The 27,623-nt window shown below is 43.7% G+C and overlaps 1 protein-coding gene across 1 annotated transcript; it reads right to left on the bottom strand.

The window, feature by feature from the left end:
* Window positions 1-454: 454 nt before the first annotated feature.
* leo1 (LEO1 homolog, Paf1/RNA polymerase II complex component) lies at window positions 455-27,623 on the bottom strand. The gene is made up of 12 exons (XM_070858419.1): window positions 27,528-27,623; window positions 17,747-18,637; window positions 16,575-16,676; window positions 16,328-16,419; window positions 15,096-15,241; window positions 13,522-13,606; window positions 13,269-13,363; window positions 9,881-10,015; window positions 7,159-7,294; window positions 6,785-6,971; window positions 3,041-3,138; window positions 455-718 (listed from the first exon to the last, which is right to left on the bottom strand). The coding sequence occupies exons 1-12, from the start codon at window positions 27,583-27,585 to the stop codon at window positions 614-616; spliced, it is 2,130 nt and encodes a 709-aa protein (XP_070714520.1). The 5' UTR covers window positions 27,586-27,623; the 3' UTR covers window positions 455-613.

The raw sequence follows: 27,623 nt of genomic DNA on the forward strand, positions 1-27,623 counted from the left end.
AGGAGAAAAAGAATGAGGTAAGAGCAGGAAAAAGTGTTAAAGGCATATAAAGGGAGGAGAGAAAGGAGACTTGAAAGAGTGTAAGACAAGAAGAAAAAGAGAGAGCAGGGATTAAAATAAATGGGAGAAGCAGGGAACATTACAGGAAAAGAGAGAAGTATTTTTCCTCAGCAATTTCACTGGTGGTGAACTGGTAATTTGAAAACACAAAGAATTGTCCCACCAAATTGTCCCACATAGAACAGTTCCAAGGAAACACAATCAAGGCCACATTGTGCATATCTGTGCTTCATTCTAGATTGTTATATACAAAATAATGGAAAAAAAGGTTGATCCATTATTTGATTGGTTTCACATTGGCAGCCCCAATTTTTAAAAGTGTAATATGGTGTCATGTCACTACCTGTTCAACAACTAAAAGACAAATCATTTAAAATTCACTTTTTTTTTTAGAAAAAAATTTAATTTTTGAATCTTGGTACATACATGAACCACCAAATTACAAATGATTACCAAAATTATCCAAAAAAAAAATCAGACAACTTAGTTACTTACAAAATAACTGTACAATTTAATGTCCGATGACACCAGCCATCTGACCCACTTCGGAACCTTATTCGTCATCTTCCTCTTCATCACTAATCACATACTTCTTTGCCCTTTTGCTGCTACCTTTCTCATCATTCTCCGCTTTTCTCTTTCCAGAATGCTCACCTTCCTAAATAGGAAAAGAGCGGAGGGGAGAGAAAATACAATAGTATAAGCATCCACCACGTTTATAAGTAGAGAACAGGTAACTTGATGCTGTAAAGTACTTTCGAAGACAATGATGAGAATCAGTCGAGTACCTAATCAAAAGAATTATCTAATAGATTATTTCAATAACCAAATATTTAATGGGGTGATAAAAGGTTATTGCCCGGGCGTGGCAGCCAGAGAGCCCCACCCCCAGAGCAGCGCCGGCGAAAAGTGGTTTGCGCCGTGCCCCACGATTAGCACACTGGAAATTGCTCCGCGGGACGGGAGGTCGGAGTGGGGTGATGTCACCGACAGCGCCTCGGCCGTCCTTAAAGGGGAGGTAGTAGCGTGGCGGCCGTCATCTTTTTTATGTCAGCCGACGTTTCAGTTGGTCCGACAATGGCTACCACCGTTGCGGCTGGGCCACCAACATGCAACCCGGAACCCCCATCTTGGGTGCCAGGCCGCTGGCCCGGCTGACACCCTCCCTGCTGGCCCAGTGGGCACCATTAAAGTGGCTGCAGAGCTCGCAGCTGCCCAGTAACCACCATAACCCCAAGGTGGTTCTCCCTGGATCAGGAAGGTATATGCTTGCTTTTTTTGGAAATAGGAGGTGGGTGGGGTGGCTTGACCCATCCACCTCCACGGAGGTGGGGGGGGGGGGGGCCCTGACCCATCCACCTCCATGGCACGAACCTGGTATTGCAGTACTTCCAGGAACGGTGCAGTGGCTCTAGGCCTTTTGGCTAAGAGCATTGGCGCAGAGTGATCCTTGCTGTGTGCAAGGTGACCTCTGGCGTTTGTGATTTGACAAAGAATTGGAACGATTGGCTACGAATTTCCAAAAAAAAAAGGGACGGTGTGCTGCGTCAGTGTCGTGCTGACGTCATATGTGCTGAGCGCGGCACCCTGCAAGCGCCGCGCAAACACCCCGTTACTGCAACAATTTTTTTTAACGCAAAGAGGCCAATTCCACGCCGGAACCGGCGCAGATAAATCAGGCCCCAAAATTCTTACAATACAAAATATAGGCTAAAAATCTTCTACCGTACTCATTTTCAGCCCTACAGGAATCTGCTGCCTCAGATTTCCCCTTGCACGAAGCAGCCACTGCACTGATATTAATTACATGAGCTGGCCATTGGCTCTATCGGAAATACTGGCGATGGGGAGTGGTGAGAAACTTGGATGATACTCAGAAGGTACCTGCTCGCCTCAGCAGTTTTCCAAAGCGGCAATACAAATAAGAGTTTTGAATTTTCTTTAAATTATTAAATGGATTTGGGACCTATTTTATAAAAATATTTAAATACTATTGAAATAATTAACTGCGTAATCGGATAAATATGATCATAATTTTTTTTAAAGTCCAACTTCCTGGATAAATATCAAGTTCATTGTTTCGCACGATATGTTGAAGCTGTCATAAGCCATAGTTCCTTTTTTCAAGGTCAAAATTCAGAATGTTTATAAGGCATGACTTCACACAATTTACACCCATATTGTTCCCTTTTGCGGTCTACCTCCCTTGGCTAGACGGGCAGGGCAGTGTGGGTCAACCACTCACCTAAAGTTAATATTCATAATCTGCTCAGGCAGGAAACAGCTTCCCAAAGATAAATGCAGCTCTGGAATAATTTACTTCCCCCCAAATCAAAATGGAATGGTCAATACCATGTGGCTAAAAACTATCAGAACTCACATAATATAGTCAAGTGCAAAGGATGCTCAAAACTCAAATCCAGCTCATCTGAATGAATGTTGCACGGTCCACCAGTACAACAAGTAGGCTGCCGATATATTATTTTAATACAGCGTTTAATTTTTTTTCCATGAGGAATGAGATTCTCATACATATGTCTGCATTTCAAAATTATGCTGACAAATTTCAGGTATCCAATAAAGTACATTTTTTATTTGTGACACCTATGGTTGATATATATATATTTTAAAATTTTATTTATATTGATTATATATAAATATAAAAATTCAGAACATACTTTCTTCACAAACCTTCAACAAAATAAATATTATACATCAAATTTAGAACTGGGTTCAGAAAATGTCATATAGTTTAACCATGTTGACTCGCTAGAACTACATCTGCACATCATTCACAGAAATCTGAACAGCCTAAATGTGAAAACCTAACGATAGGCGTCAAGCTCTTGGTCAACATTTTTAAATAAAATCAGGCTGCAACTGGACGTGGATAGCATTTGTCTCTTTACAAACATTTGCAGTAACTATTCCTATTTGTATCTAAACATTCAACTTTAGCAAGCAAGCTTTCTGTACAAACCTCATCACTGTCAAGCTTCTTGGCTTTTAGGAGCCTCTGTGCTTTGTCGTCATCAGACCCCTCATCACTATCGGAGGAATAAATCCGGTCACGCTCCGCTGAAACAGATACAATTCAAACCAGATATTTATGACACTTACCTTCGTTTTAAAATATGAAGATTTTTAAAGTGATTTTTAACCAATAAGGGAATTAAGGGTTACGGGGAGCGGGCGGGTAAGTGGAGCTGAGTCCACGGCCAGATCAGCCATGATCTTATTGAATGGCGGAGCAGGCTCAAGGGGCTAGATGGCCTACTCCTGTTCCTAATTCTTATGTTCTTATGTTCTTATTTTGTAACTTTCAAAACTGAACATTCTAACTTAAAATTAAATGGCTCTGCATTAGCAGTATATTGGACTAAACTGAAACCCAGCACTATCTAATACTTATAATAATAAAGGAAGACTTGGATTTATATCTTTCACGACCACCGGACGTCTCAAAGAGCTTTACAATTAATGAAGTACTTTTGGAGTGTAGTCACTGTTGTAATGTGGGAAACGCGGCAGCAATTTGCGCACAAGCAAGCTCCCACAAACAGCAATGTGATAATCTGTTTTTTTTTGTTATGTTGATTGAGAGATAAATACTGGCCAGGTATAGTATAGTATAGGCAGTCCCTCTTCACACCAAAAAAAGATGGGCTCACAGGTGTTACAATGAGTTACATCTTAAAGGATGGAAGATGCCTGTGTGTGGGTTTTTTTTTTAAACGTGTGGTGACCGTTACACACCAGCCACCACACGGGCTTGACAGAGCTAGGTCTTGGTCCAGTGGCAAGGATTGATCAAGACAACTGGCCAGGACATTGGGGATAACTCCCCTGCTCTTCTTCGAAATAGTCCATTTGAAAGAGCAGTCGGGATCTCGGTTAACATCGCATCCAAAAGATGGCACCTCCAATAGTGCAGCACTCTCTCAGCACTGCACTGGATAAAAGAATAGGGACTTCTGAATGGACTCTTCTGCCACGAGGACTTGCTGTTCACCTGGACCTCCTCTGCTGCTAAGTCTGTGCCTACCATTGAACGGTAACACTTTTATCTAAAGTTGCCTCCTAGATTCCTGGGCTGAGATCCACTGCCCTGCTCATCTTCTAGGATGTGCTTCACTCTTTTCCTGTATCCTGCGCATCACTCTGTATCTCCGCATTTTTCCCGGATCAAACTCCACTCCTCTGCTGGTTTCCTGAATCAAGCTCTGCTTCTCTGCTGCTTCCCTGAATGGCGTTTTGCTGGCTTTCGGTCCATACTCCACTGCTCCGACATCTGATTCAAACATTGCTCTTCTTCTGGCTCCTGAACTGGACTTTGCTCCTCAACTGGCTCCCAGATTGGTTTTTGCTGTCACTAACATCAAATTGAACCTTCACTCCCCAACTGGCTCGCAAACTAGACCAGTGCACCATTGCCTACTGCCTGAAAACTTCTCCCTCCCCCAAAGTCTAGCCCTCAGATAATGGACCGGTTACCGTTCGCGTATCTACTTCTATCCTAAGTTCCTGCCATGCCATGCCTCGCAATAATTGAATATGGCCCCATGTCCATTTACGTGCACATATTGGCTGCTTGGACCCGAGTTCCCCATTCCCACTTTTCCTTTTCGTCAATCCCTGGTGCTGGCTCTGTCCTATTCTTCTCTTCAGCTAATCCAGTCATGCTCCTCCAAGATCTCGTCTAAGCGATGTATTCCAGGAAGCTAGCCACGACAGCTAGGTCAATGATGGCCTTACTTATACCTTGCAAGTTTATCGATGGATTTACAGGCATGCTGTTGCAGACGAAAGTCTATCTGATAATTAACTAAAGGAGTATGTTTGAAATTAATCTAATGAATTTTAGTTAATTTGTTTAATGTGCTACTGTTAATCATAATTATATTAACTGACATGATAATATTGTGCTGAGATATTAGCAGTCTACAGTTAAAATACTGGACAGACATTTCATATGAATGCATGAAGTGTTCGCATGTTAATGTCGTACAGCACAATTTCAGCCTACAAGTTTCTTAGAACATATTCTGTATTTTGAATGAGTGATAAAAATGAGCACGTTTATATTGTTCTTGCTGACATTAGTTCCCCTTTAATACTGCATGCGGTTACACAAGTATAAACAGAGTTCTGGGGGTGGGAAAGAGTGATTTTCAATTAGAACATAAAACTGGGCAGGCGGTGTGTGAGGTGACAGCATTGCCTGCCTGATGACACCAGCATTGAGGCCTGAACTGTTTTCATGATCACGCCTCATTACAATGTCTGTGAGCCACGAATGTTGGAAGAGTGCTGACAGACAGCCTCATTGATTGGGGCTGGGGGCAGGAAAACCAGTGGCGCCTCTGCAGAGCCGAGCACTAGAAGTGAAGCATGGGGGGGGGGGGGGGGGGGGGGGTGCACAGAGGGGCCAGCAGCAGGCAGGAAGATTTGAGGATTTGAACATTTATGATCCTCCTGGCCCCACAAAAACCACTGGCAAAGCTTATTTATTTATTTATTATTTCTCTGAGCAGCCTGCAACAAGTCCCTTTAGGGAATACAGGTTTGGCCACTCAATGCTCCGGTCCACTAGGCAGAATGCACTCCACCCAGTGGAAAAGGAATATTGCATCAGGGTCCTAAATAGGGCACGGGACTTCAATTTGCTTATTTTAAGTAGGCTTCCACCTGTATTGTGGCTTGTTCTAAAGTCACGGCAGGAATAAGGTGGTAATTGCTGCATTGTGATTTTCCGTCCGCTACTGCTCCATTCCCACCTAAAAACTGGGATGAAAATCATTCCCGTGGTCGGTTTTCTCCGATACTTGCGACCATTAGACTCAATCGTTAAAAATCAAGAATGCTATGATTAGCTTTTCAGCTGTCATCAAATCACTAAAAAGTTTTATTTTAGCAACAGTCATGATCTGCTATTTTCATCAAAAACCTCTTACTATGACACCAAACCACCAAACGCCTCTTAGTATGACATTGAGCTAATCACGGAAGCTAGCGGTAGAATTCCTCCTTTAACAAAAATTGGTAGAATACATCTTTTTATCCCACAATTGGCGGCCTGCGAATGAAATTGAATTAGCCACGCATGCCTGCAATTTCTTTTGGCCGTTAATTTTGGAGGAAAAAATATGTGTCATTTTGGAGAAATTTTTATAACTTTACACCTGTTATTTGATTCTTTTAAAAGGTGAAAGCTTTCCAGATTTCAGTATTTAAAAATGATCTATAGAAATTCTACATTTGAAACGGCAGAATCTAGACTCAGAAACTGAAATACGAATTGCATCATTCAGAATCCTACTTGTGCACATTACATAAGAAATAGGAGCAGGAGTCGGTCATTTGGCCCCTCGAGCCTGCTCCGCCATTCAATAAGATCATGGCTGATCTGATCTTGACCTTGACTTCCCTGTCCGCTCCCCTAACCCTTGACCCCCGTATCGTTCAAAAATCTGTCTTACCTTCTATATATTCAATGACCCAGCCTCCAAACCTCTCTGGGCTAGAGAATTTCAAAGATTCACACTGAGGGACAGAGAATGACTATTCATAAAGTATTACGCCAGTTTGTATGAAAAGAATTCACAAAGAGACGACTTTCCCAGCAGAGAAAGAAACACACAGTTGGTGTGGAAAGTTTTGTCATGATAAAACATCCATGAGGATGAATTGCTCGGTTCTCAAAGATCTCAGTCGTTCTCCATACCTCTAATGCCTCCCTTGTATTTGTTCTTGATGGCTGCAAGGCTGATGGTCTCATCACCTTCCTCTTCCTCATCGTACCGATCAGGCTCCAGGTAGGAGGAGCTGAGGCCTCGTTGACTCTGCTTCTCTCTCATTCTGCGCTGCTGAGACTCTCGGCGAATAGAAGCCTTAAGGCGCTCCTCCTCTTTCTGCCAAGATCAAAAGTTGCTTTTACATTTATAGGTCACTTCAAAGTGCAGTTGCAAATGCACATGTGGATATTCACTCCATTGACAACAGCACTATTTATCTAATTTATCCCATATATGTACATGTTTTAAGACAGAGCAACTCCATTTCAATATTTTTCATTATTGCTCAGTGAGAATTGTTTACCTTTATCATTTCAGAACGCTGGGATTCGGGATCTCTGCCAGCCATAGGAAGGATTCGAATCTTTTGTGTTTTTGAACACCTATCTGCCAGAGATAGGGTCATCTTCCTGTGGGTAGCACTGTCTGTGGAGTGAGGCCTGTGATACATTGGGATAGAGATAGTTTAGTCCTACTTTTTAAAAAGAAATTATATTTACCATAAAAATTCACCCGATAGCCTAGAGGCTAAACATGTCATGCAATGAGAGACTAACTCAGGGAGGTACTGATTTGAGATGGGACAGTAATTAGAGTGTCACAATTAGCTTCAGGGTGGGGAAAATAATCAACCAGGGCACTCACTCTGAATTATCATCCACTGACTATCAGCTGGAAACTGCACATGCAGACATCAGATGAGGAAAGTATCAGGCTTGGCTCCGGTCAGTCAAACAGCCTGCCGGTATGAGCTAGCTAAGTTAATACACGAAGAGCGGGCACTTGGACAAGTATTCGAGGGCTTCAGCAACTGTGGGGTCTTCCAAAGTGATGGATAGAAAATTGTGAAAGGGTGGGGGAGGAATCGGTGCGAAAATTGCACTTCCAGAGACGGTTTGAAAAACCTCTGAACTTGGGGGTTTAGCGAAAAGGAGGAACTGAAGGAAATCCTTATTAATCAGGAAATTGTGTTAGGGAAATTGATGGGATTGAAAGCCGATAAATACCCAGGGCCTGATGGACTGCATCCCAGAGTACTTAAGGAAGTGGTCCTAGAAATAATGGATGCATTGGTGATCATTTTCCAACATGCTATTGACTCTGGATCAGTTCCTATGTACTGGAGGGTAGCTAATGTAACACCACTTTTTAAAAAAGGAGGGAGAGAAAACAGGGAATTATAGACCAGTTAGCCTGACATCGGTGGTGGGAAAAATGTTGGAATCAATTATTAAAGATGAAATAGCAGCACATTTGGAAAGCAGTGACAGGATCGGTCCAAGTCAGCATGGATTTATGAAAGGAAAATCATGCTTGACAAATCTTGTAGAATTTTTTGAGGATGTAACTAGTAGAGTGGACAAGGGGGAACCAGTGGATGTGGTGTATTTGGACTTTTAAAAGGTTTTTTTGACAAGGTCCCACACAAGAGATTAGTGGGATTAGTGGGCAAAATTAAAGCACTTGGTATTGGGGGTAATGTACTGACGTGAATAGAAAACTGGTTGGCAGACAGGAAGCAGAGTGTTGGAATAAACGGGTCCTTTTCAGAATGGCAGGCAGTGACCAGTGGGGTGCCGCAGGATTCAGTGCTGGGACCCCAGCTATTTACAATATACATCAATGATTTAGATGAAGTAATTGAATGCAATATCTCCAAGTTTGCAGATGACACTAAGTGGGTGGCAGTGTGAGCTGTGAGGAGGATGCTAAGAGGCTACAGAGTGCCTTGGACAGGTTAGGTGAGTGGGAAAATGCATGGCAGATGTAGTATAATGTGAATAAGTGTGAGGTTATCCACTTTGGTAGCAAAAACAGGAAGACAGATTATCTGAATGGTGACAGATTAGGAAAAGGGGAGGTGCAACGAGACCTGGGTGTCATGGTACATCAGTCATTGAAGGTTGGCATGCAGGTACAGCAGGCAGTGAAGGCGGCAAATAGCATGTTGGCCTTCAAAGCAAGAGGATTTGAGTATAGCAGTAGGGAGGTCTTACTGCAGTTGTACAGAGCGCCTTGGTGAGGCCACACCGAGAATATTGTGATCAGTTTTGGTCTCCTAATCTGAGGAAGGATGTTCTTGCTATTGAGGGAGTACAGCGAAGGTTCACCAGACTGATTCCTGGGATGGCAGGACTGACATGAGGAGAGACTGGATCAACTGGGTTTGTATCCACTGGAGTTTAGAAGAATGAGAGAGGATCTCATAGAAACATATAAAATTCTGACGGGATTGAACAGGTTAGAGGCAGGAAGAATGTTCCCGTTGCTGGGGAGTTCCAGAACCAGGGGTCACAGTCTAAGAATAAGGGGTAGGCCATTTAGGACCGAGATGAGGAGAAACTTCTTCACTCAGAGAGCGGTTAACCTGTGGAATTCTCTACCGCAGAAAGTTGTTGAGGCCAGTTTGTTAGATATATTCAAAAGGGAGTTAGATATGGCCCTTACAGCTAAAGGGATCAAGGGGTATAGAGAGAAAGCAGGAAAGGGGTACTGAGGTTGAATGATCAGCCATGATCATATTGAATGACGGTGCAGGCTCGAAGGGCCAAATGGCCTTTTCCTGCACCTAATTTCTATGTTTCTGTGAAGTATGTCTTATGCACTAGTTGTGACCAGTGTAACATTTTTATATTACAGAAAGAAACACAACTTTATAATGGTAAGCATTATGAGAGCAATGCTGAGCAAAGTTGCTGACTTAATTTTCCAAGTGGCCTAATGTATGGGAACATTTGCTTGCTTTGATTAGTTTAACACAATGGGCAACACTACCATTTAACCTGATTAGATTACCGAACTGGAATTCAAATGCCCTTTTAAGGCCATTTTAATTTCTTTTAAGTTTCCAATGTAAGATTAGCTCTCTTTTTTTTTTAAAGATAGGTTTATCCTCAACAAATTTTCCCACGAAAGATGCATTTATTTGATAAATTCATGATGGGTTACTCTCACAATGTTTTAACTACAGTTTATTAGACACCAGATTAAGTTTTGCATCTTTAAATCCTAAGGGTTCAACATACCTGAAGGTAAGTTTGGTTTTGAAGACTGCCTGACCTTGCAAACCAGTTCCCTGTCTAATAAACAGATGGTTATGGTCCCCTTGAAGTGGGGCCTTGTAGACATCAAAAACTTCATTTCCCAGATGCAAGGACATACTACAACAATAAAAAAAACATTATTTGAATATTGTATGCACAGACTGTCTTACATTCTGGCACTCGTGCCTTTAAACAGAAATTCACAGATCATTGAACTTTATCATAAGAACACAGTTATCATTCATTGGGGAGTCAATCATATGTCTTCAAGAAATTAATTTATGTAGCATAGTAACAGTTTCAGGTAGAAGTTCCTCGATCAATCTAGCCTACCTATCCACAGTATTTCCTTGGTTCCTAATAACCTTGAATCCCATTTGTTGACAAGAATCTGTCTATTTCAGATACCTATCAAATTCAGATATAATTCATCAAAACAACAACAAAAAATCTTGCCAACGTTTCAGAGATAATGTTCTTTCTCTTCCCCCTCTCAATTAGGTTCCGCCACACCACGTATCATTACCTGGCCAAGAAGATGAGCAGATAACCTGTCAGTACAATTCTCCAATCAACACTAGGACGAAATGTGGCTGCGTTTCTGAAAGAGCCGATCTCCACTTGGCACAGCCCCCTGCCAACTCATCCAAGTCCGCGTTCCCACCATTAGTGGGAACTCCCCAGCTCCTCTTCCACTGCCCCCCCCCTCCCCCAACAGCAAACCCCAATGTACAGTACATCATATTAGCAAACCAACCTGCTGAGTCACTAGGTCACCCTTAATGCTAACATTTTAGAACTGCCTTCCCTCATGTAACGCAAAGGATGGTAGAAATGTGCAACGCTTTTCTACAAAAAGCAGTAGATGCTAGCTTATCCAATTAATAATCTTAAATCGGAGATTGATAAATTTTTGCGAGACAAGGGTATAAAAGGGGATATGGAGCCAAGGCGGTGGATGGAGTCATGATCTCACTAAAGGGTGGAACAAACTCGAGGGTCTGAATGGCCTACTCCTCTTCCTATGTTCCTAACTGATTTTATCATTCTTATGTTCAGACAACAATGTTGCATCCACCAACACAGGATAGAAGTTTTACACATCCCATTCTCATTACAGAGGAATACACTCATACAGTAGTTCTGTCAAGATCTGAAAATAGTTTCATTGGGCCCAAGTTTCCACACGATAAAAAATGGGCGCCCCTCCGAGCTGGGCGCCCGTTTTTCGCGCCTAAAACGGCGCCTAAAAAAAAAAAAAAAAAATCGCAATTCTGGAGCGCCATGCAGCTCCTTGTCTGGCTGGCGCAGCACCCAGGGGGGCGGAGCCTACACTCGCGCCGATTTTGTAAGTGGGAGGGGGCGGGTACTATTTGAATTAGTTTTTTTCCTGCTGGCAACGCTGCGCGTGCGCGTTGGAGCATGCGCAGTGTGAAAAAAACATTGGCACTCGGCCATTTTTGTAGTTCTTTGCAGCTGTTTAATTTTTGAGCATTTTTTAAAATAAAAGCACATTGCCATCAGCACTTGCAGCCTTCTCACTGTCTCCTCCCCCCCCCCCCCCGCGGGAAGAACGGGCGCCTCCTCCCCCCCCCTGCAGGAAGAACGGGCGCCTCCTCCCCCCCCCCCCGCGGGAAAGAACGGGCGCCTCCTCCTCCCCCCCCCCCCCACGGGAAAGACCGGGCGCCTCCTCCCCCACCCGCGGGAAAGAACGGGCACCTCCTCCCCCCACCACGGGAAGAATGGGCGCCTCAGGCTGACTGCAGCATTCTCCGTGCCTGAAGCACTTTCACACAGGTAGGAAGATGGTTTATTTAATCTTTTCTTTGCTTAGAAATGTTTATTCAGGTTGGATTTGTTTGTATAATATTTGTAGAAGTATAAATAAGGATTTATTGTAGAATTTAATGTCTTCCCTTCCCCCCCCACCTCGTTCTGGACACCTAATTTGTAACCTGCGCCTGATTTTTTAATGTGTAGAACTGAATCTTCACTTGCTCCATTCTAACTTAGTTTGGAGTACGTTTTCACTGTGGAAACTTTGAAATCAGGCGTCAGTGGCCGGACACGCCCCCTTTTGAAGAAAAAATTCTGTTCCAAAGTAGAACTGTTCTACCTGACTAGAACTGCAGAAAACAAAATGTGGAGAATTGCGATTTCTAAGATAGTCCGTTCTCCACCAGTTGCTCCTAAAAATCAGGCGCAAATCATGTGGAAACTTGGGCCCATAGTGTCTGGAAAGTAACTCAACTCTCTGTGGTCATATTGCTGCTAAAAGGTAACATTAAAAAATTATTTTATCAAATTCAGAATAGGATTTTACTTAATAGTGCAGTTATGTAAGGCACTTTCAATATTAGCAACACACAAGGTAGAATATCTGCAACCCAAGCAAAGTTAACTCTGTAAATGCATTGTTAGTATAGTTTGTATTGTTAGAAAAGAGTCAATTTTTCATTGTCTGTTTCTTAATGTTAAAATGTTCACTAGCTGGTGAGCAGAGTCCTGCACATGCTTTTAAGTACTTGCGTTCAGAGCTTTGCTCTGTCCCTGCCTGATATCAAAGCCGTGAAAATGGGCAGCATAAATTGGGGCTCTCAAAAAAGCAGTGTAAAACTGGTAGGTGCCGTATACCTGCACCATTAGATTCATGCATTTCTGTAAATTCATCACGTTTTAAAGAGGCAGCATTCCTTAATTGTTATTACAGGTTGAACCTCCCTTATCCGGAACCCTCGGGACCTGGCCTATTCCGAACAAGGGATTTTTCTGGATGAGGGGTGGTCACATTGAATGGTACAGGTACTGAGCAAGGGAATATCGGGGCTGGCTGGCTGGCTTGGGGCTGCGAGTGCGGCAGAGATCATGGGGGGGGGGGCGGTGGATCGCGGGGTCATGCCACAATTGCGGGAGTCGGCAGCGAGGGAGGACTTCAAGTTGTTCATGCTGGAGTTCTGCGCATGCGCCACCCGGTGGCTGGGAATGGTTCCGGACGAGGGGTGGTTCCGGATAAGGGAGGTTTAACCTGTACTGATGGTAGATTCAATACCAACAGTCTACCAATCAAAACATAGATATCTCTTTCTGTCTCCCACTCTCATATATACACACACTTACATGCACAAACACACACACACACATATTTTTAAACAGGGTCACAACTATCAGTGCAGGTGGAATAAACGGACTGTATGCTCAGCGTTTTCTCAAACAGTGCATGGAATTGCTACAAATACTAAGCAAATTTAAATCAAGATCCTCTTAAGATAGCAGAATATATTAAAGTTGCATTACAAAATAGCAAGTCTTGCAGCTCCTGTAACCCTGGTCAGACTCACTTTAGTCTCTATTTATAATAAATATTACCAACCTTCCGTCTGACCATTTTACTATTCGAGCATTACTTTCGCGCAAGTCATTTCCTTCTTCATCTTTACGCACTCGCCAGCGAATTGTGTTCTCAACCTATGACCAGAAAACAAAAATTAAATGTGAACATGTCAATGTCTCAGGTACTACCTTGATGAGAAAATAAAATCCCCACCTCCTCGCTCCAAAAATACATGCAGCAAAATCTTAGCAATCAGATGGGTTTACTACTTATCCTATAAAACAGGCATTACCTTTAGTTTAAGTCTTGTTCTACCTTCTTCATCCAACATTTCCTCATCTTCAAATTCATCTTCATAGTACTGGGAATCGAATGGTCTAAAACAGAAACCCACACAGAAAGATAGACCTACTGTAAGTTATAATTTGAAAAATGACGACAAAACTACCATGGATATTATAGTATGTCCTCAAACAAGATGAAATATGTGCAATAATCCTGATGTATCCCATGCAAATTGACAGGGAAAATTAATCTAATTCACAAAACCACCAAGTTAGTCAGTCTGTCCCAGTTAATGATACAGACTTGAATTGGCTTTAGACTAACTGCTAGAGAGCATAGTAAAGAATAAATATTTTTACAGAAAGTCAACACAACCAGAACTAAGTTTTATATATAGTGAAAAGTATAAAATAACATTTGATGCTAACTACTGTAATTTGATAAAGGAATTATTTTCCTTTATCTCAATTTACTTGTCAGCAGACATACTTGTATCATGATGCAAGTGAAATTGGTATCAAATACATGTTTTAAAAATATTACAAGGCAGCGATACTAAAATGTTGACATTTTGAAGTGTTTAAATAGCTAAAGATGGAGCTGTAATAGAGTTAGAGGTTTTAATAGATTTTATATTCAACATGCCCAATCACCGTGGAGCAGCCATCAACAAAGTGAGTGAAATACTGAACTATATAGGAAACGGACTTGCATTTAAATAGTGGCTTTCATAACCGCAGGACATCCCAAAGTGCTTTACAGCCAACTGAGCACTTTTTGAAGTGTAGTCACTATTGTAACGTGGGGAAATGCAGCAGCCAATTTGCACGCAGCCAGGTTCCACAAACAGCAATGATGTGCACGACCATATAATCTGTTTTTGTTTAGTGTCGTTGGTTGAAAGATACAGATTGACCAGGGCACTGGGAGAACTCCCCTGCTCTCCTTCAATCAGTGCAATGGGTTTTTTACGTCCACCCGAGAGGGCAGACAGGGCCTCGGTTTAACGTCTCATATGAAAGAAGTCATTTCCGACAATGCAGCGCTCTCAGTAGCACACTGAAGTGTCAAGTCAGGATTATGTGCTCAAGTCAAAGGCCAAAAGAGCAGAGTGCAAATCAAAGGAAATCAGGTTAACATTGTATACTGCTCTGGTTAGAGTGCATCTTGAGTACTTTGTCCAGTTCTGGCCACCAAAACATAAGTGAGATACTCGAGCCCTGGAGGTAATCCGGAGAAGAGCCAGAAGACTGATCCCAGACATCAGAGGACTGAGTTAAGAAGTAGAGACACTTGGGCTTTCGGCCTTAAAAGGAGGTAACTGAGAGGTGACCTTATCTCAGCAAGTTCTTCTTTACTCAACATATTGAATTAATTTCTGGGTAGAGGCAAAAACCCTGAAATTATTCAAGACGCAATTGGATGCCATCTTGGAGGAAAGGACAGTAAAATATTTCTGGATGAGCTAAAATGGGCCAAATAGCCTTTTGCATCCACTTTATGATCTAAGCTGGGCGAGGTCTCTGGCCTGTAAGTTCATATCAACATTCAAGAAGATGTCAATGCACAAGTCTCAAGTACCTGGGCTCCACACTGAGAAAGTTAGGCAGTTTAACAAAGTACAGGTCATTTCCTAAATCTGTGTTCACTTTAGGAATCTCTACTTCTATCCGTGTTTCTGGGATCGTTTCTTCTTCTGGGTGGTCGTGATCCATGCCGTACTCATCCTAAAGCAAAAAGGAAATCATTAAGGCGGGGGAGGGGAGGATTGGTAAAAGTATATCCAAAGCTAGCGAGCCTTAGTGATGGCAATGCCGCCTCCAGGTCAGATAGATGCAAGGGTTAAACCGCGCGCCATACAGTCAGGACGAGGGGAGATTGGCGCTCCAGCTCTAAATTCTAGTATTCCAGTCGGGTACTCGCGTCCGTTGGGTGTGGGTTTACCATATGGGTTGTGGAAGCCCATAAAAGTCTCCCGCTGTATAGGAAGAACCACCCTATCGGCTGGTATAAAACTGGTTATGGCCACGGAAGAAGCGGTCATGTCACGGTCTGTTAAACTGTTAATCAGCCTGTAAATCCTTCTGGTACTTCCCACTATTCTCTCAGGGAAGAGTGGAAAGATACAAAAAAACAAACAAACACCGAATAATCTTGACGATGCAGGCCAGTAGAACAACTTTCTGCTGGCATAATTTTAAGACACATTCATTGTTGTGTAGTACAAATTCAACATCACTTCTTTTCTTTTTTATTCAATTCCCCTACCAGTGCTCCATTTATGCAGTTATCTTTCTCATTTTATAATTATAAAAGGTTTTGAGAAGAGTACACACTGAAAGAGGGTTTCCACTTGTGGGGAAAAGCAAAACTCGAGGCCATCAATCTAAGATTGTCACCAATAAATCAAATAGGAAATTCAGCAGAAACATCTTTATCTCGAGTGGTGAGAATGTGGAACTCACTACCACAGGGAGTGATTGAGGTGAATAGTATAGAAGCTAGATAAGCATCTGAGGGAGAAGGGAATAGAGGGTTATGCGGATAGTTACATAAGGAAGGATGGAAGGCAGCTCGAGTGGAGCATAAACACCGGCATGGACTGGTTGGGCCGAATGGCCTGTCTCTGTGTCGTATATGCTATATGTAATTTTGGCACTGCTTAATACAACTTTAAATGAGACGTCTCGGAAAAATATTCAAATTAAATTCGGGAAAATTCAACTAAAAGTATCCTATTTTTTGTATTAGTAGCATTCTGGAAAATGGAAAAATAAAAATATATTTTCTGGAAATGTTTGAAAAATACTTACAGCAGGTTGGCCTGGAGTAGGGGGCTTCTCACCTTCGCTGTCAGATGAAATATCATCTGCACCCCCAAAAAGATCATCTCCTTCTATTTTATCTGCAGCACAGTCACAACACCAATTTATTTAGAGAAAGATTGCACAATGGTATATAGCTAGTATGCCAACACACTGGCATCATTTAAAAAAAATACAGATTGTTTATGGACAAAATCTTTACAACAGAAGGTTTAAGCATCTAGAAGAATGTTACCTTTATTTTTTACATCGCTGTCAGAGTCCGAATCTGAAGCAATTATTTTCTTTGGCTTGTGTCGAACTATTTCTTCTTCACTGTCACTGCCTCTTGCAGAAACTGAAATCGAGAACAGTTTAAAAGACAAGCATTTGACTTGCTAAGAAACCTACTGATATCACTGCTCATCTTGCTCACATAGTAATGGTAACGGGGAGTTCAATTATTGAAGTGATAACAAGAGCAGGACTGGTCATGATCAAATTCTGAGAGTAATCCTTCCAATATACGAGATTGTAAACACTAAAGCTATGAACTTTTTATTTTTAAAAGTAGTCATATTTCACCCACTTAAAATACTGAAAACTGATTAAAGCAAGTTGTGATATTCCATTAGGAAAGTGAAAGATGCAGCAGACTCTAAATAAATTGGAATTAAATTGGAATGATCTCAGACAATGGAAATATAAATACTAGCTCACAGAACACCACACACAGTGTACTGTATGCTCCTGTGAGAATGCTTACAGGTTGGTTGAGTTGGGAGTGGCTTAGCCAGTCAAGTGATGTTCACAAGACTCAATAAAACCCCAGCCAGTTGGGTTCAGGGGGTCCACGATGAGGCATGTGGTTGTGAACCTGGTGGATGAACTGGTAATGTGTAGTGTGATTGCTAAACCTTTGCTAATAAACCAACTAGTTCTTAATAGCAGTGTGTTGCTATGAATTCTTAAGCAAAGAATCCATGAAGCAAATACATTCCACACAGGTTACTTGTTTCATTTATCAAGTACTGATGAATCTTCCACTGTATTATTATGACATCTTAAAAAGGTAGGAATGAAATTTCAACTCCTTATTTGTGGGGCCACACAAGTACTATAAAGGGGAATAATGAAGCAATATTTTTTAAAGGCAGCTGGTGATATAAAGATGATCAACCCACAACTGGGAAACTGGAAAGCAACAAAAAAAAACGAAATTGCTGCATCTTCTAGGGCCTATCCACATGTTCTAACCAACACCACTCAGAGGGCTTCCCTGACATGCTATTTCACGCAAGTCATTTTAGACTGGGCTTCACCAATGGCTCAACAAACTTGCCCAATGAGGACCTGAGCCCTACAGAGCAGTAAGGCCACCCCCCCACCCCCCCCAAGTTCAATCCTGCTTTATACAAAATAATTTACCCGATTTATGTTCTTGCTCGTCGTCTGAAAGGTGCTGTTCCTCTTCGGAATGATGCGGTTTTTCCTCTTCATCTGATTGGTCACTTCTGGACTCTCTCTCCCATTTCTCATTCTCAGAATGCACCTCCTTTCCAGAACCCTCAGCATCCGATTGGTTACTGGCAGCATCAGAGTGAGAATGGTTACTGACGACATCAGATCGGGAATGGACGCTGCCAGCATCGGAATGGACGTTGCCAGCTTCGGAGTGGGATCGGACGCTGCCCGCATCTGAACACGCACTGCCAGCATCTGAACGGACACTGCCAGCCTCCGAACGCGCACTGCCAGCCTCCGAACGGGCACTGCCAGCCTCCGAACGGGCACTGCCAGCCTCCGAACGGGCACTGCCAGCCTCCGAACGGGCACTGCCATCAGAATGGGCACTGCCAGCCTCCGAACGCGCACTGCCAGCCTCCGAACGCGCACTGCCAGCATCCGAATGAGCACTGCCAGCATCAGAGCGCACACTGGCCGCATCAGAGCGTACACTGCCCGCATCAGAGTGCACACTGCCCGCATCAGAACGATTGTCGTCATCTTCATGATCAAACTGTTGCTCTTCCGAGCCGCTGTGCTGTTCTACCTCCGAATGCTGAATGTCGTCTTGATCAGAGTGTGCTGAAGCTATGGACTGGTTATCGGACCCGTCATCACTTCCACTGTGTCTGGAGCCTACTTCATCCTCACTGTCCTCTCCAAATAACTCTTTATTGCTCGGCTTGGCAGCCTCTCTCTCAGCTTCATCCTCATTCCCATCTTCCCTCTCACTTTCACTCCCGGAAGGATTGCTTTCTGACGCTGCTTGTTCCTGCTCCGAATCAGAGCCTGATCCAGATCCAGAGTCAAAATCTGTGGAGCAAAAAAATCAATCAGATGAATCTGGTTCCATTGCTGTACAGTATTCAGATTAAAAGACATATCTTTTGTGTAGTATTATGCTAATACAGGTACAATGAAGTAGCAGAACAAAGGGACAGGCTAAATGGACCAGTTGGTCTTTTCCTGTCTGCCGCTTTCATATAGTTATAAAGCCTGGAAACAATCCACCTCAATGAAGAACCACAGCACACTGGCTTTAGAGAAACGGCACAAGTTGCATTGGCAAAAAGCCGCCATTTGACCTAAAAAAAATTCACAATCGAAATACCATTTGAAATATTGTAAGTACTTCCTTTTAAACAGGTATAGTATTTTACAGTTTTTCCATTCCTGATTTGGTAAAATGAACATCGCTCTCCAAGCTGTGCCTTTATAAAGTATTCTTGCAATATACTATCTAATCTTTTCATTGAGTAGATTGCAATTACATCATTAGTTCACTGCACATAATGGGCCCAAGTTTCCACAAGAAAAAAAATGGGCGCTCCTCCGAGCTGGGCGCCTGTTTTTCGCGCCTAAAACGGCGCCTAAAAAAAAAAAAATCGCGATTCTCGAGCGTTCTGCAGCTCCTTGTCTGCCTGGCGCGGCGTGCAGGGGGGCGGAGCCTACACTCGCGCCGATTTTGTAAGTGGGAGGGGGCGGGTACTATTTAAATTAGTTGTTTTCCCTGCCGGCAACGCTGTGCGTGCGCGTTGGAGCGTGTGCGCGCGCGCGTTGGAGCCTGCCCCTCCCTCCCCCCCCCCTCCCGTTCGCGGGAACATCGCTGAGCTGCCTGAAGCACTTTCACACAGGTAGGAAGATGGTTTATTTATATCTTTTCTTTGCTTATAAATGTTTATTCAGGTTGGATTTATTTGTATAATATTTGTATAAGTATAAATAAGGATTTATTGTCGAATTTAATGAGTTCCCTTCCCCCCACCTCGTTCTGGACGCCTAATTTGTAACCTGCACCTGATTTTTTAATGTGTAGAACAGGTTTTTTCAGTTCTACAAAAATCTTCACTGGCTCCATTCTACTTTAGTTTGGAGTACGTTTTCACTGTGGAAACTTTCAAATCAGGCGTCAGTGGCCGGACACGCCCCCTTTTGAAGAAAAAATTCTGTTCTAAAGTAGAACTGTTCTACCTGACTAGAACTGCAGAAAAAAAAATGTGGAGAATTGCGATTTCTAAAATAGTCCGTTCTCCACCAGTTGCTCCTAAAAATCAGGCGAGAATCATGTGGAAACTTGGGCCCATAGGGGCATAAATCCCAGCCTCCCCGGGTCCGTCCGGAGTGTCTAGGGACCTGGGAAGGCATCACAAAAGCTGGTTTTCAGTGCACAATGCGCATGCGCTGAAAACCGGCTTTTCTGATCTGTCGAGTTGGAATTTGACAGATTTTCCGTATTTCGGCAGCCAGGACATTTGCAAGGGCAAAATTGCGGTATTTACCTTGCCCAGCGGACATCCTGAAAACTCTTGCGCCTGATAAAGCAGGCACATAGGCTACTTCTACAGGTGCGAGTTTTAAAATACACAAAAACATTTTAAAAATGAAATTATAAAAACACATTTTATTGTTAAAAACCCTCCCCACATGGTAAGTTTATTTTAAACCATAATTTAAAAATTTTTATAAATCAGAAAAGTATATATTTTTTATGATACATAAATAACTAATTAAAAAATATGTGGTGTATTTTTTCTATTTTTTTGTGTTTTGGGTGTTGTGGGGGGGGGGGGTGTTCTCATTCATAATAATGGGAACTCTAACTTACAGATAGAAATGTAGAAACATAGAAAATAGGGGCAGGAGTAGGCCATTCGGCCCTTCGAGCCTGCACCATCATTCAATAAGATCATGGCTGATCATTCCTTCAGTACCCCTTTCCTGCTTTCTCTCCATACCCCTTGATCCCTTTATCCCTAAGGGCCATACCCAGCTCCCTCTTGAATATATCCAATGAACTGGCATCAACAACTCTCTGCGGTAGGGAATTCCACAGGTTAACAACTCTGAGTGAAGAAGTTTCTCCTCGTCTCAGTTCTAAATGGCTTACCCCTTCTCCTTAGATGATGTCTCCTGGTTCTGGACTTCCCCAACATCGGGAAAATTCTTCCTGCATCTAACTTGTCCAGCCCCATCAGAATTTTATATGTTTCTATGAGATCCCCTCTCATCCTTCTAAACTCCAGTGAATACAGGCCCAGTCGATCCAGTCTTTTCTCATATGTCAGTCCTGCCATCCTGGGAATCAGTCTGGTGAACCTTTGCTGCACTCCCTCAATAGCAAGAACGTCTTTCCTCAGATTAGGAGACCAAAACTGAACACGATATTCCAGGTGAGGCCTCACTAAGGCCCTGTACAACAAGGCAGTAAGACCTCCCTGCTCCTATACTCAAATCCCCTAGCTATGAAGGCCAACATACCATTTGCCTTCTTCACCGCCTGCTGTACCTGCATGCCAACTTTCAATGACTGATGTACCATGACACCCAGGGCTTGTTGCACCACTCCTTTTCCTAATCTGCTGCCTTCAGATAATATTCTGCCTTTGTGTTTTTGCCACCAAAGTGGATAACCTCACATTTATCCACATTATACTGCATCTGCCATGCGTTTGTCCACTCACCTAACCTGTCCAAGTCACCCTGCAGCCTCTTAGCGTCCTTCTCACAGCTCACACCGCCACCCAGCTTAGGGGCCAAGTTTCGGCCTGAGTTGCTCCTGTTTTTTTGGAGCAACTGGTTTAGAATGGAGTATCTTAGAAATTGCAATTCTCGGCATTTAGTTTGCTCCAGTTCTAGTCAGTTAGAACAGTTTCAGTTTGGAACAGATTTTTTTTTTCAAAAGGGGGCGTGTCTGGCCACTTACACCCGTTTTGAAAGATTAGGCAGTGAAAATTTACTCCAAACTAACTTAGAATGGAGTAAGTGTAGATTTTTGTACGCTCAGAAAAACCTTGTCTACATTTAGAAAATCAGGCGTAGGTTACAAATCAGGCGTAGGGAATGGGGGGGGTGGGGGTTTAAAGGGAAGTTTACAAACATTAAACACTTCAGTTTTACAAATAAAGAGCCATCATCAATAATAAATGATAAATACATCAATAAATCAACCAATAAATCAATCAAAAAAAATTAATAAAAAATAAAAAAAAATTATCAATACTTACCGACTGCAGCACCGGGAGCCCTCCAACAGCGTGCTGGGACGGCCCCCCCAGTGTGTCTCTATCTCTGTCTGTCTGTGTGTGTGTGTATGTCACTCTCTGTCTTTCAGTGTCTGTGTTTCTGACAGCGAGGGGAGGGGGAGATGGGGGGGAGGGGGAGATGGGGGGGAGGGGAAGAAGGGAGGGAGGGGAAGAAGGGAGGGAGGGGAAGAAGGGAGGGAGGGGAAGAAGGGAGGGAGGGGAAGAAGGGAGGGAGGGGAAGAAGGGAGGGAGGGGAAGAAGGGAGGGAGGGGAAGAAGGGAGGGAGGGGAAGAAGGGAGGGAGGGGAAGAAGGGAGGGAGGGGAAGAAGGGAGGGAGGGGAAGAAGGGAGGGAGGGGAAGAAGGGAGGGAGGGGAAGAAGGGAGGGAGGGGAAGAAGGGAGGGAGGGGAAGAAGGGAGGGAGGGGAAGAAGGGAGGGAGGGGAAGAAGGGAGGGAGGGGAAGAAGGGAGGGAGGGGAAGAAGGGAGGGAGGAGGAGGGGAAGAAGGGAGGGAGGAGGAGGGGAAGAAGGGAGGGAGGAGGGGGGGGAGAAGGGAGGGAGGGGGGGAGAGAAGGGAGGGAGGGGGGGGGAGAAGGGAGGGAGGGAAGGAGAGAGGGAGAAGGTAGAGAAGGGGAGAAGTGTGGGAGGGAGGCTGAACGGGCCCGGCCCAAGACTTCGGGTGGGGCATGCCCCCTGCAGCGGAGTTAAAGGCGGGGGGTCGGGTTGGGTCCCGGGGGGTGGGGGGGGGGGGGGGGAGAGAAGAGGGTGTCGGGTCCTGGGGTGTGGGTCGGGTCGAGTCCGGGGCAGAGGAGCGGAAGTCGGGTTGGGTCCGCTGGGGCGGGTCGGGTCCTGGGGGGAGTCGAGTCGGGGGGGGGGGGTGTTTGAGAGAGCCAGCTGGAGTCAGAGCAGGAGCTGGACGAGGGAGGTGCAGCCTGATCCACGCAGCCCCAGTGAGGCCATTCGGCCAGGGCTAGGGGCTGCGTGCTTCGGGCCCCTCCCACACAGTTTCGGGCGCCTGGAGATACTGCACATGCGCACCCACTGTAGCTCGCCTGTGCAGAGGTACCGGCACTGTTTTCAGCACAGGGGCCTGCCTCTGCCCCCCACAGCTCGTGCTCCCTGCAGCTAGAATCTGTAAATATTTTTTAAGCGCACTATCGTGCGCGAAAAACGGGCGTCCAGGTCGGGGCTGCGCCGTTCTAGGCGCGGCCCGAAACTTGAGCCCTTAGTGTCATCTGTAAACTTGGGGATATTGCATTCAATTCCTTCACCTAAATCATTAATGTATATTGTAAATAGCTGGGGTCCCAGCACTGAGTCCTGCAGCACCCCTAGTCACTGCCTGCCATTCTGAAAAGGACCCGTTTATCCCAACTCTCTGCTTTCTGTCTGCCAACCAGTTCTCGATCCACGTCAGTACATTACCCCCAATGCCATGTGCTTTAATTTTGCACACCAATCTCTTGTGTCGGACCTTGTCAAAAGCCTTTTGAAAGTCCAAATACACCACATCCACTGGTTCTCCCTTGTCCACTCTAATAGTTACATCCTGAAAAAATTCTAGAAGATTGGTCGAGCATGATTTCCTGTTTATAAATCCATGCTGACTTGCACCGATCCTGTCACTGCTTTCCAAATGCGCTGCTATTTCATCTTTAATAATTGATTCCAACATTTTCCCCACTACTGATGTCAGGCTAACCAGTCTATAATTACCCGTTTTCTCTCTCTCTCCTTTTGTAAAAAGTGGTGTTACATTAGCTACCCTCCAGTCATTAGGAACTGATTCAGAGTCGATAGACTGTTGAAAAATGATCACCAATGCATCCACTATTTCTAGGGCCACTTCCTTAAGTACTCTGGGATGCAGACTATCAGGCCCCAGGGATTTATCGGCCTTCAATCCCATCAATTTCCCTAACACAATTTCCCGCCTAATAAGGATTTCCTTCAGTTTCTCCTTCTCACTAGACCCTCGGTCCCCTAGTATTTCCGGAAGGTTATTTGTGTCTTCCTTCGAAGACAGAACCAAAGTATTTGTTCAACTGGTCTGCCATTTCTGTTCCCCATTATAAATTCACCTGAATCTGACTGCAAGGGACCTACTTTACCTGATTGGCTGCCCAGAGCCATGTGACTGCAGCCGCAGCCCTGCGCATGTCCTGACGCGCAGTCAGTGGAGGCCTCAGGACCGGGAACTCACGTGGTTGCAGCAGCTTCAGGTAAGTGCGCTTCTTTTTAAAGTTTTTTTACCCGATTGCCCGCGGAAAGCAGCTGACCGGGATTTCTGGGCCAATATGCTGCAGTTTAAGGTAGTGGAATCAATCGCATAAGGCTTGTGCCTGTGGGAACAGGAGCAGTTACATAGCCAAGGATCATGATTTATATATTTTTTTTTGAAAAGGTAGATGTTCTCTGCTATGGAAGTTTCCCACTGTGTATTCAGTATTACTCGGGTGCTTAAGGGCTATTTGGTGATAGGAAATCAGCTAATTCAATTCACAAAATGATTTTATTTTGTCCCATTTAACTTGTTTGCTAATGGTCATCAATTGCGCCTCCTTGCAACTATGTTGAAAAGAACAGGTTTAACCACACTTTATTCAAGAATTTTGATATTGATCTGCATTCCTTTTTGTGATGCAAAGCCAAATAATGATTATTGTAAAGCTGAATTCTAGGGTACAACAGAATTACTATTCTGGTGATTGAGAAATAAACATATAAATAAAAAAATATTTTTCAAACATTATTTTCAAACAAATTCAGCCATTCCAAATTTTTATCAGGTTTTTGATGTGAGTAAAGTGAACCTGATGCTCCATGGTGCATTCTGCATCCAAGCTAAAGGGGCCATGGATTGAGAATAATGCAAGTGGCAGAAATTGATTCTTACAAGGGTTTCTGCAATTGAAATTGATGTAAAGGCCAAACAGAAATTGCAGTAATGCATGCCTTCCATTAAACTGAAGCAGCTCGTGTTGGAGTGAGACAACCATTTTGTGGCCCAGAGGAATCTGCCACGTGTCCATCCAATATCATCATAATAGGCAGTCTCTCGGAATCGAGAAAGACTTGCTTCCACTCTAAACATGAGTCCTTCGGTGGCTGAACAGTCCAATAGGAGAGCCACAGTCCCTGCCACAGGTGGGACAGATAGTCGTTGAGGGAAGGGGTGGGTGGGGCTGGTTTGCCGTACGCTCTTTCCTCTGCCTGTGCTTGATTTCTGTACGCTTTCGGCGATGAGACTCGAGGTGCTCAGCACCCTCCCGGATGCACTTCCTCCACTTAGGGCGGTCTTTGGCCAGGGACTCCCAGGTGTCAGTGGGGATGTTGCACTTTATCAGGGAGGCTTTGATGGTGTCCTTGTAACGTTTCCTCTGCCCACCTTTGGCATGTTGAACCCCTTTTCTACCTTTGTTACCAAAATTACAATTTTGTGAAATCTGTGCACATATTTGCAAATTAAAAACAGATTTAAATCAACAGCCTGTGGTCTGAGCTGCCATTTCTGGAGCTGGGATGCTCAGGCATGTCATTTTAGCACCTAGCCTCAAGCCCCATCTCTAACTACTGTGCGTTGTGATTAACAGAGAATACCTTAACCATTTCGAGAAAGTGAGTAACACATTTCATTTTAAACATTTCAAACTAGTCTTCCATATTCCACTCGTTCAAAACACACAAGGACAAATGGTCGGAAGATTCAGTTGGATTAAGTTATATGGTTTTGTGTCAAACCTCTCGAACTGGAGGATTTCAATCACTCCATCACTGGTTTAAAAAGATGTCGCTAAGTTATCAAATAGCACAACATACTAATCAGAGACTTGGATGACTACAGTACAGAGGGTTTTGGGCACAGCCCACACTGCGATCTATGGATAGGAGGAGCATGTGTGCACACTAGGTCCGTGCAGCAAAGCTTGGTCTCTGGTCGTCTTGGTTAACCCTTGCCACTGGATCAAGACCTAGCTCTGTCAAGCCCGTGTGGTGGTTGGTGTGCAACGGCCACCCCACATTAAAAGAATCCACGTACCGGCATCTTCCACCCTTCAATCTGTAGGTCGGGACCTAGAATGTCAGGTCCCTCATTGAAACACCTGTGAACTCATCCCTTTTTGGTGTGGAAGCAAGTCATCCTCGATACGAGGGACCGCCTAATACTATACCATACTAGTACCTCACAATAGTTTCCTTTAAAAAAAAATTATGATCAGTCTTTCAATCTGATTAAAAGAAAAAGGAATTTGCTGTCCAAACAGAATTGTGAAACATGTTCAAAATAAACATCATGAATTAGGATAAGTGAATTACTTTAGCAAACTTTATAGTCGAATCTGTCTACCCAATAAACACGTTATTTTTCAAATTTTGGACTACTACAACAACTTGTATTTATATAGCACCTTTAACGTAGCAATTATCAAACAGACTTTGACGCTGAGCAACATCAGGAGATATTAGGACAGGTGACCAAAAGCTTGGTCAAAGATGTAGATTTTAAGGATGTCTTAAAGGAGGAGAGAGATTTATTGCTCATTTGTATTGTTTAGCTAATTCCTACTTGCACGGCGGGGCAATCAGCCTCCACGCCAAACATCACTCACTGTATTCCATCAGTCGAGGACACCGGTGAAGTGGGAAAGCTGGAACATCCGACACAGTTCTTCTGCAGCTGAATTCATTACATCTGACATCAGAAAGTTGGGATGTCTTTCCTGCTCATGTGCAAGGAGGTTCAACAACTTTCCTCTACGTCAGATCAAAGGGTCTTTAGATAGGCAATCCCAAAACAGTGTGATGGAATCTGGATCAGAGTATTGTCTGAAACTTTCTAGACTTTCATACTCTCAAACAATCCCAACAATTGTGCCAGTGCAAAAATTCTGTCGAACACTTAACACCTTCTACATCCTCGATAGAAAGAAATCATGTCCCAGCCACGTAGATACAACACTAGTCAAATGGATTTTCTTAATTACATTCAACTGCCTGTTCCCCACAAGTTTCTTACAGGCACCAAATAAACAGCATTCCATATATTCTTTTATTCACCCTCAACCAAGGCTTGTGTAAATGCCCATTTATCAATTCAGCAGAGCTGGACCTCACTACATTAATAGAAAAAGACAAGAATAAAATTGGGACACCAACTCATCAATTCCCCCCATGCATACAGTGTACTACAATTCTTTTGCACTCAAGAAGAAAATTGGATCTGTAGGAGGGCCATTATCATTGCTTTAGAGAAGTATTACTGCTGCACAAATATCAGGAACGTGGAGCAGTCCAAAAATGCATAATATTCCAATTTAATGAGTTGTTTGCAGGGTTTTTAAAACATTAAATGTCGTTCTTAAAATTTGGGTGACAAGCACTAGGCCGCATTTATCACTAATTTCTCGTTGCCTTTAAAAGGCGGTGAGCACCCTTCATGCTCAATGATTGTTTTAAACAACTGAGTGGCTCCTCAGAGGGTGTGGAGTCAGTCACAGTGAGACTGGGGCCCTGTGTGGTTGGGGTTTTATTGACAAATTACCAGTTTTCATGGTCATTTTTTGTCAGCAGATTTCACGAATTCAGATAGTAAACTGGAGGGAACACTTTACTGGCCGGGACCGTGAGGGTTACAGGCTAACCAGGCCCCGCGCAGTGTTCAAAGCCCCGGGACCAGCGTTACCTTTGTGATCGACTTCGCTGTCCGCTTCGCTGCCGAACAGATCCGCCATGTCCGCCATCTTCTCAGGTCGCAAAGACAAGCGGCGACGCACACAAC

This window comes from Pristiophorus japonicus, chromosome 17 (assembly GCF_044704955.1).
Source record: "Pristiophorus japonicus isolate sPriJap1 chromosome 17, sPriJap1.hap1, whole genome shotgun sequence".
Taxonomy (NCBI): Eukaryota; Metazoa; Chordata; class Chondrichthyes; family Pristiophoridae; genus Pristiophorus; species Pristiophorus japonicus.

What these genes read in the sequence shown, in the direction of transcription:
- leo1 (XM_070858419.1), bottom strand. Translation starts at nt 27,585, where the DNA reads ATGGCGGACATGGCGGATCTGTTCGGCAGCGAAGCGGACAGCGAAGTC. An exon ending in ATACAAGGGAGGCATTAGAG is followed by an intron (nt 3,139 to 6,784) that starts GTATGGAGAACG and finishes TATCTGTTTCAG; the next exon opens with CGGAGCGTGACCGGATTTAT. An exon ending in AGAAGCTTGACAGTGATGAG is followed by an intron (nt 719 to 3,040) that starts GTTTGTACAGAA and finishes TTTCCTATTTAG; the next exon opens with GAAGGTGAGCATTCTGGAAA.